A 20,074-nucleotide genomic window follows, 5' to 3' on the forward strand; every position below is an offset into this window, starting at 1 on the left:
CTTTTTTTGCTGGGGCTATGGTGATGATATTTATTGTCATCCTGTCACTTTTCCCCCAGAATTCATTGGTAATCTGCTCCGTTGGTATTTCTACACATTGGACTTGGCAGAATCAGGCCAGTTTAAGACCCCCAAAAATGCACTCGGAAGCTCTAAATTGGCTCCCATTTCTCCAAAGCTACTTCCCCGCAGGCTCTCTATGCATGTGCGAGACAGTATGTAAGTTCAGTATAATCACAGCTCGCAGCACAATGTGGCATGCAAGGGAAAATCGGCCCCATTTACAGTCATAAAAGACAGTGAAATCTTACATATATCAAGTAATATGACACTGAAGGGAAATCAGGGCTCCAGGGTGGTCTTTCCATTAAAAAAAAACAAACAAAAAAAGCCCAGTATGAGCTGCAAGATTTTTTTTTTCAGTGCACAATCATATTGTCAAAGGACACTGTGGCGCAATCCTGAGAATACCCTCTTCTGCCATAGCAATGAGGAAAGATGCAAATAAACAAAGATACGTACCACAGGAGATAAATCCTAACTTGGAAACATTTCCATTCACTTCCCCATAAAACCCAGAGATGTCAGTCATCTAAAATTAGACGAATGAGTTGAAAATGGATATTTATGGAAACACAGCGAAACCTCTCCCTTAAGAACTGTTTTTTGTCAGAAGAATGAAAAATTGCATAATTCATCTTTTTATGCCAAGCTTGTAAAAAAAGAGAGAGCATAGGCTTGTTTATTGTATAGCTGCCTACATCTTTCTTGTTGCAACAATGACACCAGTTATCAGGTTGGATTTATAACATAAGGAAGAACAACATAGCCTCATCTAAATCTCATACAATGCAGAGCCTAATCCTCACAGTCCTTGTGTGAAAAAAAATATATGTAATCCCGTTTGCCTGGTTTTACATCATACGTCCATTATTTCTTTTGTGAATAACATCCTTTCTCTGGTCGCCTAATATCTGATAATCAGGGTAATTCTCCCACTCCTGAATCCTCACAGGCTGTGCTGTAATTTTCTAATACAAGGGCTGTAATCACACTGTCAGACCTGCCTTGTGCTGAAGAAAGCCGCTGTGTGTATTGCAAGGCCTGCAGGCAACCCTGGCAGATAATTGAGGGTAGTTAGCAGTGGCAGGGATGCTTTTTGAGTGAAGATTTAATGTTAGCTTGCATCCTTGAGGAGGATGTTGGTTATCGACTGTCTATAAAGACTAGAAAGGCCCGGGCCAGGATCTGAGGGTATTGATCTGTAAGGAAAGCAGAGCGATGCCGGCCGTGTTCAGGTGGTTCTGTGGGATATGTCAGCAAGGTCACCTGTGCAGGGCCAGGCTCGGCCATGCTACACTGTGATGTTGTGCATATTTGATATGCAAAAACAGAATGATTGATTTTCTTTTTTCTTTTTTTTTCTTTCATTGAGGTATTAGGATTCAGATTGTGCGAGGCGAAATGTCATCCAAAGCGGATGTAGTTCTCAAAGTCGGGGAAAGGGACATTGAATTTCAAAGAGATTTCATGCTGCGGTGCTGTTGAATGACGGCTGAGAGGAAGAGATATCAGTGCAGGTGCAGAGTGCAGGAGAGGCGGAAGGACCATGATATCCATGACAAATTCATTATGTCGCCGTCACTGAGTTATTACGGATCTAATGCATATTTTTTTAGTGAGTTTCAGAAAGCCCATTTACATCCTTACCCACATCACTTCTTAGTTACAGAGCAGTTAAAAGGACTTTAATAGAGGCTTACAGGCCTGAATTTTTCTCTAACATATGGGTGTAAGCTGATGGTTTTTTGCCCCAGGATTATAGGTTCCAGTTTGCATTTATGCCTTAGCTGACACTGATGGAAGCTCTTGAGAGGTATTCCCCTTCCTCACTTATAATCTGGTTATTATCAAATGCATTTCTGCAGACAGAGCAAAAATCACCAAGCCCTATAACAAAGCTTTTTTCCTTGGAACTTGTGTTGGAGGACACTGGCTGCCTCAAGAGAGAAGCAGGTCTTCATCTATCATCGCAGGGGCTGTTTTTGGGTTGCAGTGATACGCTCCCTAAGCCTCGCTCCTTACGGATGCAGTAAGGAACACTGCAGAAATCTGTTTGCTAAAAATAGTGCTCTCTATGCTATGGTTTTCTTCGCCTTTCTTTAAGATCCTCTCGAGAGGATGAGGCAGACATTAAAATGTCAACAAGCAGGGATCTATTTCACTTCTTAAATGAAGTCAGTTTGTGTGGGATGAGCAGGTGATGCAGTGCATCTCAAGGGAGCATGGTTTTGTTTCCAGCGCAGACGAGCTTCTGTATGTGGAAAATCTATAAGGCATCTCTGTGTGGAGGAAAACAGGACATGGAAGGCGTATTTACATACTTCATTTTCAGATGTTGGTGTCAGAAGCAGACTTTGTAAGTGAAAACAACTGCAGACATGATACTGTGCTAAACGTCTGTATCTAAAACTATGTCAGCATCCGCCTTCGATGATCTGTGTAGTCGACCTATGAATAACAAACAGTACTGTTTATTGTAACAACCCTGGTATGGCTGCTTAATAAATATACCTGGATAAGCAGAACAGAGATTACATTTAAAGAAAAATGTTTTCAAATCAGTTTGCAGAAATTTGTACAAAAGGAAACAAGTGTACTGTTTATACGCATCAAATACTAGTCTTATCCTTCTTTCTTCTGCTCCCTTTAGGGGTTGCCACAGCAGATTATCATCCATCTCACCCTGTCCTGATCCATGAGTCTTCCCTGTGGTTTTTGTCTTTTCCTCCAGTGTGACAGCTCCATATTCAGCATGTTTTGTTCAGTATGTCCACCATTCCCATTCTGCTCATGTCCGGACCATCTCAGCCTTGCCTCTCTAACTTTGTCTCCAAAACACTCAACCTGAGCTGTGCCTCATTTCTAATCCTGTTCGTCTTCATCAGTCTGAATGAAAGTCTTAACATCTTCAACTCTGCCCCCTTGAGCTCTGCCTCCTTACTTTTTGTCAGTGCCACTGGCTCCCATCCATACATCATAGCAGGTCTCACTACCATAGTTTAAACTTTCTCTTCCACTTTTGCTTATATTGTTCCATCACAAATCACCCCTGACACTTATCTCCACCCACTCCACCTTGTCTGCGATGTCTTCTTCACCTCTCTTATGCGCTATTCATCACTTTGAATGGTTGACCCCGGATATTTTAACTCCATCCATCTTCACTACCTGTACTCTTTGCATGTTCTGTCTCGCTTCTACTTTCATTCCTCTTCTCTCCAGAGAATACCTCCACCTCTCCAGGCTCTCTTCCACCTGGTCACTACTCTCAGTACAGATCACAATGTGTCCATTACCACAGGATACTAATGCTAATAAACAGGAATAGGATTAATAAGTAAAACACAAACAGCTTTGTAAGGGAAATGAAAGCTATACTGAAACAGTGATGTTGCCGAAAAGATAAAAATTTCACACCGTAGTAAGAGTAGTCAAAACGACGATGTGATCATCCTGCCTCAGCAAAGTCTGTTACAGGCAGAGGTTTTATATAATTCTTTCCAGACGTGCTGTCTAACTCTTTCAGGTCTTCACGAGCACAAAGGCCTATGACTGAGTACTAGAAACACAGCGGTCAGCCAAGGACTGAGCACAGCAGACATGACACAGGTTAAGCTGACTTCTAGGGTTGCCCATCAGGTCAAAATTGGGATTCTAAAAAATAGGTAGGTACTCTGGACTAATGAAACTTAAAAATATCCACATCTGACCGAAGGTTTTTCTTTGCAGAGGAGTTGGAAAGAAGAAATTTACGGTGAAACAAGTTACAACCTGCAAATCTGGAGTTCAATTAGTGAAAATAGTCACAGATGTGATCAAATTTATGGTCTCCAGCACAACAAGGACTCTAATCAAAACAATAAAAAGCTATTTTGCAAAAACAGCAATTAGCCCTACAACAGATGGTATGGGCCCCATGAATTGTTGATGTCAACACCATGGCTTACATAAAAAAACTGAAACAGTCTAAGCTCAGCAAGCTGCTTGGAGCAACACACAACAAATGTCAACTAAATACACAGGATACTGCTTTACTTTAGAAGAATTACTAGCTTACAGCACTGAGCTAGCTAACCAGATATATTAGCAGGATAACTTTTGAGGAACTTGAGCAGATGAACAGTTTTGTCAGTTGTGTTGTTTTGACTGTTTGGTTTGTTCTTTTGGATTTTTTTCCATTTCTTAAGAACATGAATGTATTTATTTTTTTAGGCCTGCCACTACATGTCCAATTTCCTCAAAATTTTTAAGGCCACAAAGCACCCTATGCTCATTCGAAGTAAAATATAAAGAAATGAGGAGTGGCTCGAGGCTTTCACACAGTACCGGATGATCATGCAACTTCAAAACCTGAAAGCAGGATCACCAGTTTCAAGGTGGGCATGAAAAATTAACCAAACTTTGAAGGTACGTCTCTATTCATATCTGTGCACAATAGCCTCTTTGTTGACCTCACAAGTTACCAGGTTGCACTACGTAGGTACTCGGGCACTTTCAGTAGCTATACTTGTTAAAGTAAACCACAGACAATATATAAGATAGAAATAGCGTCTCGTTTTTGCCATCAGAGTCTTGGTGCTTTGAGACAGGACATGATGAGGGAGGGGCAGGTTTAACTGTAAAACTAAGTACACACACACACACCCTGGATAATCCTTCTTTCTGACTATAATAACCACCATGAGTTACAAAATGAGCTGCTGGCCATTAGAAGGAATGCAGGTTAAAGGTACTGCTGCGTTGGCTTCTCAGACCCAGAAGCTATATCAATCTCTTAAAGCACTCTTAGAAACAAAATAGCGAGTGTAAGTACTGAAGTAGGTCATCATTTGTTAAAAGTTGTAAAAGTTTTGAAGAAGGCTCATTGTGAAGGAACAGAATTCTTACTCATTTATTTACTTTTTTTATGCACACATACAATCAAGGATTAGATCAGTATCCATTGGCATTATACACTCTACCTACACAACATCAGCTATCCAACACATAATGACGTCAATGGACAAAAAGTTTCACAATGGCAAAACAGATCTAGGCAGTGCTTTCTTCGGTGAAGTCAGCCTCGGTCCTGACACGCCACTTTTACCTGTCACACGAAACGGTGAATTTAAACTTTGCTTGATATTGCATAATTATGATAAGAGTGAAATGACATGCAGTGCTGCTTTCAAAGCGTACTATAAGTATATGTTGCGTCGGTGAAGTATAGTGATAATCCGTTGCTAACTCACAGCACCACCTGGGTACATCCATTTAGAAAATAGCTATTGTGGGCTATTGCACATACAGTATGTGGTGAGTTGATGAACTGAAATGATGTTGCCCCTGAGGTTGCTTTGTTGTCAGTGGTAGTGTTTCCTGCCTCTCAGCTCCGCGAAGCGAGAACAGGGTGTGTGTGTGTGATGTCAGCCCCAGCAGGAGAAACCTGATTTACACATGTGCATATCGTACACAACACTGTGCATACCTCACAAATAAATGACTCACACTGCCTCATACTGTGTGTGCTTGGCTAGTCATCCTGGCAGGAAAGTGGCCACAGTTTTGTTTTGTTTTTTTTCTAGTACAGTATGTGTCTTAGAGGGTGCAGTGTATTGCCTATGCAGTTTAATGCTCTCCACTGATGGTTAAATGATACTACGGCACCATCTCTCACTCTCTCTTGCCTCTCCTCCACTCTTATATTTAGAGATGGTACTTCCTCAGAAGCTCTGATTGCCACATGTACTTCCTTTCCGGAAAGTGATCGGGAATCCTAATGCGCTGGAAGTCTTGGATACATTTCTCCAGCTCCTGCTCGGGAGTCATCTTCTCCTTGTTCGCTTTCCTTTTCGCAGCCTCTCGCTCCCGCACTCCAAAGGTTCTCACACGGAGCATGTCAGTCTTGCGGCGCATCTCCGCCTGCTGCAGCATGTGAACCGGCCCTTTAGGCACCGGCCGGTCCAGCGTCTGGATGTTGGAGTGCCGGCTCACGGGCCCGCAGATCACTGTTCCTTGAGGGGAACTGGCCTCTGACTGGGTCTCGGAGCAGGACGTGGAGAGGTCGTTGTAGGATGTGCCGCTCTCTCCCTCGCGCTCGCTTTTGTGGCTCTTGCAGCAGCAGTCACAGTGAGAGGACGACCACCGAGAAGGTCCGCCTACAAGACAATGCAAAAAGGTTTGTCAGTGGGGTCCGACCACATGCAGTTTGCAGAAAACCACCGCAAACAGTCTTTACGGAGACAAATCCCCACAGTAATCGACCGAAACAGTTGGAGTGAACAAGCAAATGCTGACAAATGCCTGCACAGCAGTTTCGGTGTCCACACGAGTATCTTTCAATTATTCAAAAAAGGCCACAGCTGTAAGAACATGCGAGGTATTGGCTTTGACATTTAATTGCTGAATTTCAAAGAGCTGGTGGGCTGTGCATATTGCATCCCCTGATAAGGAGAACCTCGGAGCTCAGTGCAGCTCAGTGCGACTCCCTTAAAGACCTTTTCCCAAGGCGAAGCTTGTCTCGGAGCCAAAGCAATCTGCTCTGATGTTGCAGCTTCTTATTGGAGCTGTAACCCTGGCTGCCAAGGAGGTGGCGCATGATTTTTGTGTTTTCGGATCACTCAGTCAAATAAGTCTGGGATTATGTTTTACACCTCTGGGGGAGCCACCGGGCCAGGAAAATGTAGGCAAACAAAGCACAATTTATCTCAGATGGTTAGAGTCAGGTCAGTGCATGTTGCAGGATGGGTGGATGTATGTAGACCTCTGATGTGCTGCAATCTCTTATCATGAATTTTGGGAACAGTGACTCACGCTCTGCAGCGAGCAGCAAACAGGTACAAACTAAAGATTTTTTTGTAGTCTTTTGTTTTTCTGCCCGTACCTTCTTCTTGTCTCATCTCACATCCTCCTACACGGCTAATTATGGACTGTACAGTACTGCCCGCTGGCTTGTGAAGTGTTCAAGTAAAGGCAGCAAACACTGTAGCTGTCTTTCATTCCCAAAAATAGCCACAGTATGTCTCATTTAGGTTGAAATGCGTAAACACCAGCATATGAGGAATAAACTCGTGGACACAGAAACATATTAATGGCTTTCCCCCCAGTGTTATCATACAGACCACATAGCAGTGATATCTCAGAGGGAGCAATAATTTGTCCATTACTCCCTCCAGTGCACGCGCCAATTTAAACTGAGCATAGTTCAAGGGGGATTTTAACCTCTCTGCGCAGACAGTAATAATGACCTTATCTGTAGCACGATGATTGCATTGCGCTGATAGTGAGAGAGTCACTAACAGCTTTTTAATGGCTAATCCATGAGTAAAGAGGCCAATCAGCATGCCAATCCCACCCCTCCCCTTTCCACATAATGAATCCCACTGAATCCGGCAGACAAACAGCACCAGGCAAATGGATGCAGGCTCTTTAGCAAGGAGGATCAAGAGGAGGAGGCTGAGCATTGTTTCGAAATGGATGGATGCTGTAGTCCAGAGGGGGAAACCCGTTTAGGAAACTAGCCAACACCCAATAATAGCAGCATGAAATTTCTGAGCCCATGCAGGGGAATGGATTGTATCAAAGCCGCCGATGAGGTTGAGAAGCACCTGTTTTTGCCTTTTTATTTTTGTTTTCCATAACAATTCATGTTGCTGGAGCATGGATACGGAAATGGGCTCTTGCCACGCAGCCAGTAACACAAAGACAAATCTGAGCGTTTGGGGAGAAGTTGTGAGGTTCTTATTTCTGCTGTCAGAGCCTAGTCAGTAAACAACTAAGAGACTTTCAGGAAACACAGGTGCATTTAAACAACTGGGTGGGTGTTATACACTCTGGTATCTTTTCAGGGAAGCCATTGATTGTAATGTGTTTTTTGTCTTTTTTTCTCAGATCTATACACCCCGTCTAAGAGCTCATATTCCAACCACATTAACTGACTAGGGCTGGTCCTCAGACTTGGGCTGTGCCTGCACTTCTCATAAATAACACAGAGAGAGGGAGTCGAGCTCTGCACAGAGCACGGGGCACGAGCAGGCCTGTCACACTGGGTATCCTCTCCACCTCTGAGGAGAGCGGGAACGCTTGTCCCCGTGCCTGCAGAGGCCAGGTTTACACGGTTCTGGCGAACTGTGCATTTGCTTATAGGTGTTTAAAGGTTTTAAATGGCAGAAAAGTAGGACATGACTGAAGGCACAGCGATCTGACAAACTCAAATGCAAAATGTCAGAGGAATTCTTGCCAGACACTGGGGGGAGGAGGAGAGATGGTTTTAACTGTGCTCCTAAACTGAGTCATCAGGGGTGTCTGATGATGGCAGCTTTAAAGGCAGAGCAGCGCTGTGCTCCAGTCATGCAATCTGAAAGAGACTCTGCACAATCGTGTGGTGAAAGTTGAGAGGCAAAATAATTTTTTTTAAAAAAAAAAAAAGGCAACAAGAACATTGCTATAGTACAAATCCACAAGGCCAGAATGCAATTTATGTCCCGTTCAGATGTGAGTGACCCAGATCTGCTTTTTAAATGTGAATATGGTGTGAACTGTGCCCTCAATCTGCACGGATGAAAGTTTGGAACACACACACACAAAGAGCATTTCACATCAAAGCTGTTGGAGTCAGGCACAAAGATACTTTAAAAATTCTGAAATAAACACGTCTGCTTCTGTTCACTTTCATTACTGTCTGTTATTTGTGCAAACACAAGAGAAGCCTGTGAGACCTGAGAGTATGAAGCTTCAGTTGCTGTGTTTTCTCTTATGAAATAATATTTTCAGGCCAAGACTTTGGGCGTGAAGCAAAACAAAAAAAAGAAAAAAAGAAAAAATGTAGAAAATTGGCCCGTTTATTAACTTGGTGTTGGAGGATGAATGTGTATATTCATGCGTCATGCAGCTATTCAGAGAGTAAGCTCATACAACTTTCTCATCTTATATTTTTCAACCTCTATATCCAGTTACACAAATATATATATATATATATATATATATATATATATATATATATATATATATATATATATATATATATATATATATATATATATATATATATATATCTTCCTGCCTCAGGAAGTAGTTTACATGCTTGTTAGCTCACAATTTAGGTCAGCATGTCCTTGGAGCAGAAAAATAAAGAATTGTCTTGCAAAGGCAGCGATTGTCCTTACACGGAGAGGGTAATCCATTTCACCAAGATAGTCTTATTTGCCGCAGAAGTATCACTTCAGCAGTTTGTGTCAAACCTCCTGCCGTGTATAATAAAGTCTGTAATATTTGCATACATTTGAATTTGTCAATATTAATTACCTCCATGCAGCCACCCTAATGTACTGAAACAACCATTATTGGCAGCAGTGATGAGAAAGAGCTGGGAAGTTGGGGTAACCCGTCCTAAAAAAGGACTACGTGACCTAATTCAAGGACACAAAGCATGGCTTGTTGTTTTTCATTGCTCTGGCTGAAATTATCTCCCTTCCATGAGGACAGTGACAGCATGACTGGCTGATTGTTAATGACAAGCGGGTGCTCTCCCCTCCCGAGTCAGAGGGTGGCTGTCCGCTGAGTGTCTCCCTGACAGGGAGATGAACAAGCATAGCAGGCAGATTGAAATGTCTATATCAGCCTCTCCCTGTAGGCCTGTCCTCTGACCCAGAGCCACACCCCTCTTCTGCACAAGCACTGATGAAGCGAGATGAAGGGAGGACGTGTCCCGAGTAGTTTGCAGTGCTCTATTCATCCCTTAAATGATGCCTCAGGAGAACGTGGGGGGTAGGGGTTTGTGGTCCCTCTCCCTGTCAGGTTGGTTTTAGTCAAAGAGGGAAATCTAAGAAAGTACACTGAACAATGAGTTTGAGTACGAGACTGTGCATACTTTATCAACTACATTCACTGGCCACTTTATTAGGTACACCCATTCAACTGTTTGTTGCCTCCAATATCAAATTAGTCAATCACATGTCAGCAGCTAGGTGTATTTAGACATGTAGACACCGTCTACATGGCATGGCAGCAGATTGGTTATAGCAGCAGAAGACCACAGCACGTGCAAGTGTCATCAGCTAAGAACAGGAAGCTGAGGCTACAGTTCAAACGGGCTCATCAAAATGGAACAATGGGACTTTTTGGTACTCTTTCGGTCCCTTAGTTCCACATGAGCATTGAGTATACAGGGTCTTACTCGATATAGTAACAATTTGTGCATATTTGTACGTATTTTTGTACACTATTATACCTATTTCATCTTATTTTTTTATAATATGTTTCTAATTCACTTTTTCTTCCTGACCCTTGTGCTGCTGTAACAAGATTAAATAAAGTCTTTAAAATGTCTTTAAAATGTCTTTAAAAAAAGACAGCCTAAAGTATTGTTGCTGACCATGTCCATCACTTTATGACTACAGTGTACCCATCCATGATGGCTGCTTGCAGCAGGATTTTCATGTCACAAAACTCAAATAATCTCAAACTGCTTCCTTGAACTTGATAAAGGGTTCACTGTACTCAAATGACTTCCACAGTCACCAGATCTCAGTCTATGGCACGAAAAATGTTCTAAAGGCAAAAGTTCAACCCAATGAACTGGTTGGTGACTGCAGAATGCCACACACCTTCAAAAAACCTATAACATGCCAGTGACTAATATACAACGGTCTCCTTCTGCATACCAACACAGGGGATCCCCTTTTCTTCAGAAAACACTCAGTCCTGTCCATAATGTGAAGACTTTCACACCCGAGCAGCCATTAAGTATCTCTGGAGGGATCGTAAAGGTGTTAAATGTCAGACAGAAAGAGCTGTTATACCTGCTCTCCAGCAGATTCAAAGAGCAGAAATAGCAGAAGCAGAGACTAAAATAATAACTTCTGTGTAAGTGCTGCCTGCACAATTCCATTAAGGGGGGAGAGTCTTCAGAGAAATATGAGAAAAGGGTTAGATACAATCATAAAACCTCCTTAGCTGATTAACGGTTAACAATTATGTCTGAATCCCAGGCAGTGTGCACAAAATATTTCAGAACAACAATCTATTTTATTGGATGAAGTCAGCTAAAAAAGTTGTGTTTCAGTTTGCTGATATAGACTGTAGGGTCTATACAGAGGGAATTTGGGGTTTTATTACTCAATAAAACAGAAAAGAAACTCTCAACAGCTAGAAAAAAAATAGATTTTCACCATCTTTTTTGGAACAAAATGTTCTATAAATCAGGCTATGAATGATGTATGAATACAGCCCATGTGTAATGACCTTCGGAATAAAGATGGGAATAAAACTGGAACGGTTTCTTTCTGGCTCAGAGTATGAGAATGAACTTTTTTCCAAGTAAACAGCATTTAAAGTTATGCACTGTAGAATTTCACACACTTTATGGCAATTTTTCTAACTAATACATGTAGATATCACCAGGAAACCTCCCGGCAGTTATTAAAAATGTGATTATTTGCATATATGTTCGGTAAAAAAGTGATGTGAAGACCTAAATATGTACTCAAATTTTTTTTTTCAGTTTGTCTGAAGTAAAACATGGTAAGTAGCAACAAAGTTTAAAATCTGAAGCTTGACCAGTCTTTTCATTTCAGTGTACAACTTGCTTAAGACTGATTAAAATCCATCATCAATGACAATCTTTATTAGTTTGTCACACACTTGTGTTACAGTATACTTAAACCAGAGGACAATCAGTATGCACAGACAGTCTTAAACATGAACAATTCCAGCTTTCATGTTGGGTTCTAGCTCTTTGTGTTGTAGGAAAATTAGGTTAAAACTGGGTAGAAATCGTAAAAGCTTGTAGAAGGTCAAACATTTAGAAACCATGCGGCAGGGCCGCAAAACAGGCCACAACATAATCTTTCAAAGAACGATTGATTTCAAAGACTCGATTTTCCCTTTGAGATGTTTAATAAACTCATACTTTACTCCCAGGGTGGAGCAGATTGCCTGCGTGAGCTGATGTCACGCACAAAGTTCGGTTACCTTTGGGAGATGGAAAAAAATGGCACATGCACACAAACCTCGCCTTGCTTCCAACCATTTTTCCGCCCAGGTGCTCTTTAAGACGTGTATGAGTTATTCATGGGAACATCATCCATCTCTTGTAGGCGCTGCCAATCCATCCAGACTCCAACCAGGCTCCGTGGGAGCTCAGGGACGGTCCAATCTCTGCCTCCATTACGCCCAAGCAATTGATTACTTTCACTGTCTCTCCCTGCCGATTTGTGGCCATTGTTCAGGAGCCATTATGGGCAAACATCATCTCTTTCACAGCTTAAATGAAGACTGCACAGTTATATTAACAGACTAGAGGAAGTACAATCATCCTCCATCTTTACTGTACAAATCTCCCATTTTGACAAGGCTCTCTGCACCGCTCTTTCAAAGTGGGAAAGATGAGCATGTCTCTGGTTTCGCCGATGAGCAGGCTAGGATGATATTTAGTCCAAGATGACAGCTAGTTTTCATTTATGAATTGGCTGAAAGTTCTCCTATGGTGTAATGGTGCCTAGAGTGTCTCTTTAAATAGGGAGTTTGTTTTTTTTCTTGCTCTGTGGATGACGGCAGTTGAGGAAATATTTTGGGATCACAGATTGCTTTTTAATTAGCAGCAGCACTCCCCTCTTTCCCCGGAGATAATTAGCAGTGAGGGGACCGGTCCCAATTGCCAGCTGGGAGGTTAGAGTTTTTAATCACTACAACGATAATGTTGTCACTACCAGTGGAAAACAGCAAACATGTCTATCATGCTAAACAACCTACGTCTCTGCCTGGGATGTCACTTGACAGAATCGCTTATATAAGGCCATTTCTGCAAGTCAAAGGGAGGGGGGTGAAAAGTGTGTAATGATATAATTAAAATGCTCAAAGTAGGTTAATATTTTGATGTACTGAGTCAAATTTCTCTGCACAGGGTGTAATTGAAAATGTCAGAATATGACGACGTCCACATTTAAATTCCTCACTCAAAAATTTATGATCTTTCCCATTTTTTCTGTTTTTTCTCTTCTCCTTTTGATTAAGTAAGCTATAATTTTGACTTTTATCAAATATTTTACTTATGATTTAATCATTTTTAGCTTTTAAATTGCACAGTTTTGACTTGGGATTTTAAATAATTGATATTTTTCATCTCATGATGACTTTTTATGTATGACTTCAATCACCTTACTGCCTTGCTATTATGACTAACTTGCAAAGCAAGATCCCGGTTGACCGGATGAGCCTCTAAAAGCAAAGTACTGATCCCAGTCCTGTTCGCTCTGTGTGTTCATTAGCAGTTTCAGTTGTTTATTCAAAAGGTGTCCAAGTCATGCTTGGTTAAATGTGAATCATTCATCATGGCTGCAGCCTCCTGAGGAGATTGCCCTTTTAGATGAAAATATCATTTGTTTTAGTTTGAGGAGAAGCTGGCAGCATATTCTACAACGCAGGTGAGGATGACAATAACTGAGATAAGAGTGTCTTAACATGATGAGAGGAAAAAGTCCCCTGACTGTTAACAGAAAAGATTATGAATATGTGGAGTCCACACTAATGCTGCCAGACAGTGGAGCCAGAAAACAACTGACGCATTTAACAAGAAGAGCAACACGGATGATGCTTAGAAACTGACAGGCTGGAAGGAAGTCCTCCGTTTTTTTTCTTCCATTTTCTTTTTTTTCTTACCGCGCTGGATTGCTCTTCTTAGAGACTCAACAAACCCATCCTCCCTCTGACCATTTTCCCCACTATGTGAGTCTCTGTTAGAAGGAGGAGAGGGTATATAAAAAGAGAGCAGTAAAATGTTCAGCTGAAAACAACAAACAACAACAAAGCACATCTGTTTTCTGCCATCCCCGAAGGTGCACTTGTCTACATGCATTCTTAGCTTAGGACTACCTGCCCTAGGCCAGCCAGCGTCCCACATTTAGAATCAGGTTACAGTATTAGTTTTGAGAGTGGATGCAGGCCGCTGTGCTGCTGGGAAGAAAGGCCTGTCCCGCCTGTCTACCTTTGATGTGCCTATACATCACCCTATCTATCTATCTATCTATCTATCTATCTATCTATCTATCTATCTATCTATCTATCTATCTATCTATCTATCTATCTATCTATCTATCTATCTATCTATCGCTGTGCTATCCCCTCATCCACTGTCTTCTAATGAAAACCCAGCCTGTCTCTCCCTCTGCTTCCATGTTTTACCACCCCGTTTTTTTCTTTTTTCCCCCCCCCCCCCCTTCCCCGCTCCCACGGCCTCAATGAACTTCCCTGTCTGATCCTTACTTTAATCTATTTTTGCTCCCACTGCCTCTCTCTTCTTTCTGCCTCAGTTCTTTCTCCCCATGGCCAGGTCTCATGCAACTTTTACTCCCTCATCCCTCCCGCTCGGCAGCTCTCTCCTCCATCTGCCAGCCTCCCCTTTCTTCCCTTCACTTCAGCTTGGCTTCTTACATTGTGCCTCTCTTTTCCCGTTTTTGCTCTTCGCTCTTATTTTCTCCTCTGTCTCTTCCCACCTTCTCTCCACCTCCTGCTGTCCCATGACCCAGAACAGTGTTTCTTAATGGGGAATGGGGTGAACACCTACACCATATGTTGTTGTGCTCCAGAATGTTGAATGACTCAGGAAAACCCTGCTAGCTGCCTGGTTGGATGTTTTCTCAGGTCAAGGCAGAGCCCTCTGTGATAATTACCTCGTATTAACAAAGCTATTGGTAAATCATTACCAAACCATATGTCATGTCTTCCTCAGTCCACCTTGCACCTCCAACTCTGACCCACCAACTGGATTTAATTCAGCTCTTCTAAGGGGAGTCGTTCAGAATAATGAACAAAGTGCTTTTTAATTGGCCATATGCTCCAACTCCTCCCTCCGCAACGGGACAAGCCATATTTGCAGCTAATTAGGTTATTTGCTGATGAACAAACTTTGTCTCCAAATAAAAAAAGAAAAAAGAAAAGAAAAGACAAGCTGATTCAAGACAAGCGGCAGTAGCAGCATCCATGTGATTTCCCCCTCCCCGCTGGTGCTATATTATTCATCGCCCAGCGGCTGGCAAAAATGTGAGCAATAAAACATGTTTACGCATGACGCATGTGTACTTTAAGTGTAGCAGCATTGTGACTCAACTCCTCCGAGGGCCGTAGGCAGGTTTGCCTCTTATCTCGGACCCAGAACACATGTTTTAAGTCAGTCACTGTAAGGGATGCAAATATTTAAAAGGATAATGCTGCAATCCGACCGTGCCTCCTGGCGGTGTGAGCAACCCTTGTAAATCTTCAAATCACACTGACTGTCGTGTGGCAAACTAGCAGGATGGTCTTTTCATGTGAAAAAAACCCCTTCCTGATAGGCATTACATGTGGATGTGAATTTATTAGAGGGGGCGAGAGGGGAGGGCATTAGTTCCTGTTTAATCGTTTGTTTTCTTTATTTTTAATTCGTATTTGGGGTTGTTTGTGTTTTACTTTGGTGATGGTTGCCTTATGATTACTCCTGAAGGTCAGAAAGCCTCCAGCTCAGCTTGTTAGCACTTCTAAGAGAACAGAGGGGGAATAAATCTTCACTCACGGTAGAAGATGTACTGTGCGTAATTGGACCAGACCCTGTCATCCGGGTAATGAGCGATCGGGGACGTGGTCAGGGACGAATTGCAGGCCACAATATGAAAGCCGCTCTCTGACAGCATGTCAAACGCCCTCTCCAGGTGTCTGAACTTGAGGTAAAATCTGCAGGTGTATCGGTCCGGAGGTCTGTCCGTGTCCCTGTTCTCATTCAGGGCGTCTCCAAACACTTCTTTCGCCAAGCCAATTCTGCTACTAATGAAGATTCTCGGTAACTTTCTGGCCTTGGCATCACTTTGATTTTCTCTGCCTCCCGCTGCGCAAACGCCTTTGAGGGCGACCGTGATGTAGCCGTACCTCCTGTCAAAGGAGTAGGAGGGATAATACCTCTGGTCGCTGCCCTGCGACGCATCATCCAAATCGCTGTAGTACAAGTCGTCTGCGAATAGTTTTGACTCCTCGGATGACAAAAGTTTGACTAAATCTGGCAGCTGAAAGTATTCCGCCTCCCTTTTCAACCTTCCTCTTTCAGGAAAGTGATCAGGGAGGACGACTTGCTTGTCTCTAAGGTAATCCAGGATATACCGAAACAGAAACCCATCTCTGTCTATAAAATAGCGTCCTCTGAGGTCCCGGGACAAGTCATTCGAGGACCCCTTCTTGTTAGAGAACAGCTTCCCAAGTAGAGAATTTGGAAAACTTGCCAGTGTACCATAACGAGTGTAATACACCTGCCCACCCACGTTTAGCTCAATCACATCCGATGGAGGGTTTTGCACCGAGCCTTGCTCCTTTGTGGGTTGCGTTTTGCAGTTTTCGCTCAGTGCCATTTTGTCCGATCCTGTAAGAAATCCGAGTCTCGATCACGGAGCGCAAACGTCCCAGAAGTTCAGGGTGTAGGGTGTAGCTGCATACGGTGCCGATGCGCTCAGAGCTAACACACAGTCTCGATGCAAGCTGCAGCACTCGCATCCAGTATCTCATGACAGAACAATCCCAAGGTGTGTCTACAGTACATCCTTTAACCCCGTGCGTAAACGTGCCTACCCACCACGATGCATCCTTTTCTTTTTTTCTTTTGAATGGAATCGATTATCCTAACCAGCGTCGAATTACACGCATCCACCCCGTTGATTTGCTAGTTTGATTCCAGATAAATGTAATATACTCACTTCACTCAGAAATTTCACAGCACAAAAAAGTAAATACATCTCCACTCAAGTTTCAGTGGAGAGCGTCACTGGTTTGCGTTTGTCCCTCAGTTCAGCCAGATAAACTCAAATAAAGAATAAAAAAAAAACAAATGTGCATGCACCTCATCGCTCTGCTGCCAAGCTCCCGGCTCCTGAGATACTGAAACGCGCGAGGAGGTTTCTGGCACAGATGAGGAGGATGGGATCGGGATTCCTGCGCGCATCCATCTCTCCAAACTGCTGAGTGCGGAAATGTTTGGACCGGCGGCAGGCTCAAGATAACGTTGCTCCAAGCTGTGCAAGAGAGAGAGAGAATGGGAAAAAATCGTCCCGTGTAGTAATGTCTTACATCATCTTAAAGGAAAATGACATTTTCAGCTGATGGACGCAAAGCGGGATGATTGGAGAGAGAGAGAGAGGGAGGAGAGGGGGGGGGGGATCTGTGCAATTTTTCATGAAATTCTGATCCGGCCACGGGCGACGTGCAGCTGGCGATGAGGTGTGACGCAATTTTAACATCACAGATTAATCCCCTCTTTCTTGTCTTCTGCTGGAGCGACCCCCCCTCCGTCCAGTCCCAATTTACATTTAACACTTTTAGCTGACGTGCTTATCCCGTGAGATGGATGAGGTGGGGTAAGGTGTCGCTGTGTCACTTGAAAGCTCGTCGTGTGTGACAGCTGCGCGTGATCTACACTCTTAACTACACCCCTGTCCGGTGTTACGCTTGAAAACTCGAGCTGAGTGAGCAATAATTAGAATCTGAGCGGCACTCTGACTGAACCTTTGAGCACCAGGGTCAGACATCACGGTGAAACTGATCTCTTTACTAAAGGAACTAATTAAAAAAAAATTAAGAAATGCATTAATGAACACTTTTACTTTTTTCTGCACGTGTTATAATGGTAATTGAACATGTATATCATAACGAAGTCTCCGTTTAGTGCGCTCTCCCTGCGGTTTATAGAGTTGGAACCCTCATTACTGAGTCATTTTATTCTGGATTATATAGCAGCAGAGGGGGGCTGAGGTTTTGGGGACGTGTGATAGTGCTTAAGGCCTGCTCAGTGAATTTGCCGTAGAGTCATCAGAGTACACTGCGTTGAAGCCAAGTTTTCTTGGGGTGGAAAATCGAGTTTGGATGATGTGAGGTGCAAAGCAGAGGTGAAGGATTGACAGCGCATGTCATCATCTGCATGTGCATTTCTATGTAGGTCACAAGCTCCTGTTGTATATATTGTGCATAATATAAGATGTGTGTAGGAGAAATTATTTAAATGGGGAGAGAGGGCCATTCAAGGGTTCACAATCACCCGAATCTGTGATACCAAGTTGAAACGTACTTGCCTGTTTGCGCTGTGCGTGAAATATCCCATAAATCTTGCTGCCCACATCACACGGAGCCCCCAGCCACGTTTCACACTGTTTTGTGTCTCGTGTTTGCTTTTCATGTTGTTTTGGTTTTGGATCCACGATGTAATAAAGCCGCGGCTTTTATTGCTGCAGTGCTGAGAGAAGGCGTTGGTGATGGGAGAGCACCCTTGACTCGTGGTTGTGAGGAGGCAGCGGTCACGCTTTACCCTGTTAATTCGGAGTATATTGTGCTGGAGAGGGGTTGCTAAGCAGCCGCAGGGGACTGAGTGGGATTCAAACAGTGGGGATTTAGAGCTACAGTGAGCATACTGATCTCCTTTTCTGTCATGTGAGGGCTTTGCTGCTTACATTTGAAATTATATCCTGATGTTTTGAGGCTTGTGCGCCCTCAACACTGAAGCGCACGCCACTATAGATAAGGAATAGCATCATAAGGTGTAGTTTACTGTATAAGGCAGGTTGTTTGCAGTTGCACATGTGCAGATAGGGCGATGTTTGACTTGTATAACAAAACGACTTGGAGTTAATTCCCTAAAATGTACTTGGGGATGACTCTCCTCCTGTGTGTGCTATAGATCCTATTTCTTATTCATCTCACTCATCCTCCCATTAAAGCCAATTTCCCTGCCTCCTGTCTTCACTTTATTTCCTGTTCGTGCAGAGCTCCCAGGTTAGATTCTATCTTTTGAAAGGGATTGAATTTCATGCAACTTCAGCATGAATAATGTAAGACAATATGTCTCTCAGCTGAGCGTGAAGTAGAAATCTGTATGAGCTGTAACATTAAATTCTCAGCTGTGGGCTTCGGAAGCTCGTGCATTGTAATCTGTGGTGTGGGCTGATTGGACAAAAAAATTTTTTGAAGCAGGTCAGCTCGCACTGCATGCACAAAATATCTCTTTTAAATTATTAAAGACTCGTTTGTAAATCTGAATACACACGTATGCTCGGTGATGAATGTCCCCGTTCACTCGTTAAACGCTGTTCTTTTACTGTGCAAATTTACTGACAGGCATTGAATTTATGCACTCTTGTGCAGCCTTTAGAGGGGAAAATAATATAGGACTGATCCTCTCTGCAGAATTATTGTCCCCATGCACAAACAACCTGCCTCACACGATTTCCTCTTCTCCCGCCCACTTTTCATCCACTTGTATTTCCACATAAAAAGGCAGAAGTGTGAACCGGCTTTTTTTTTTTAGGGCCAATATGTGTTTTGCAGCTTTTTGCATAAGCAGTGTAGGAACTGTCTTTTAGCTTTTTGGTAACTATCTTTTTCTTGCTTCATAATAAATTTCAACATGAATATTTTGATTGATGACGCCCATTAATAACAGCTTAACTATTAGCCTACCTAATAAAAACGAACACGCACAGTTCCCTTTTTTAGCCCCTAGAGGGCGGTAAACAAATTAAACCAGGAAATTGCATCTCTAGATATGAGTTATTCGTTTATTTAACTACTAAACCCAAGCATTCCAGCATATTTATAACAATCTGACGTTAGGTGTAACTTATATTGGATCAGGTTCAATCATTTGGACAAATAAAACATGGGTTCAATTTAAAAAACAAAAAAGTGAACAGATATTGCAGTAGTACACTAATAAACACAGTGTTTCATCATACCTGAGTTTACACACCAGTAAACACTCTTTAAATCTTTAAAACTGAGAGGAAATGTTCTTGCAACCACGAATACCACCCTCCACCAAAAACCACCCACCCACACAAACACACGCAAAACATAATTAACTGTACAAGAAAGCAGAACTTTGCTGTGACTGTGGCACTAAGTAAATAAAACAAGCAAACAAAAAAACCCAAACCTGTCGTTCTGCACCCATTTTCTTATATTTGATCGACTCAGTTTTATAGTTTTTTTTTCTGGAAGTTTAAATCGGAACTTCAGCTGCAGTTCCCCGCTG

The 20,074-nt window shown here is 42.7% G+C and overlaps 1 protein-coding gene across 1 annotated transcript; it reads right to left on the bottom strand.

Annotated features, from left to right (window-relative positions):
• Positions 1-4,938: 4,938 nt before the first annotated feature.
• On the bottom strand, positions 4,939-17,360 carry LOC120724273 (BTB/POZ domain-containing protein KCTD16-like). Its single transcript, XM_040016379.1, has 2 exons — positions 15,587-17,360; positions 4,939-6,200 (listed from the first exon to the last, which is right to left on the bottom strand). The coding sequence occupies exons 1-2, from the start codon at positions 16,407-16,409 to the stop codon at positions 5,749-5,751; spliced, it is 1,275 nt and encodes a 424-aa protein (XP_039872313.1). The 5' UTR covers positions 16,410-17,360; the 3' UTR covers positions 4,939-5,748.
• Positions 17,361-20,074: the final 2,714 nt, after the last annotated feature.

The sequence above is a fragment of the Simochromis diagramma genome, unplaced genomic scaffold, assembly GCF_900408965.1.
Source record: "Simochromis diagramma unplaced genomic scaffold, fSimDia1.1 OVJJ01000685.1, whole genome shotgun sequence".
Classification (NCBI taxonomy): Eukaryota; Metazoa; Chordata; class Actinopteri; order Cichliformes; family Cichlidae; genus Simochromis; species Simochromis diagramma.

Coding starts and splice junctions, on each gene's coding strand:
- LOC120724273 (XM_040016379.1), bottom strand. CDS start 16,409: ATGGCACTGAGCGAAAACTGCAAAACGCAACCCACAAAGGAGCAAGGC. Junction 6,201..15,586: donor CGCACAGTACATCTTCTACC/GTGAGTGAAGAT, acceptor ATTGTCTTGTAG/GCGGACCTTCTCGGTGGTCG.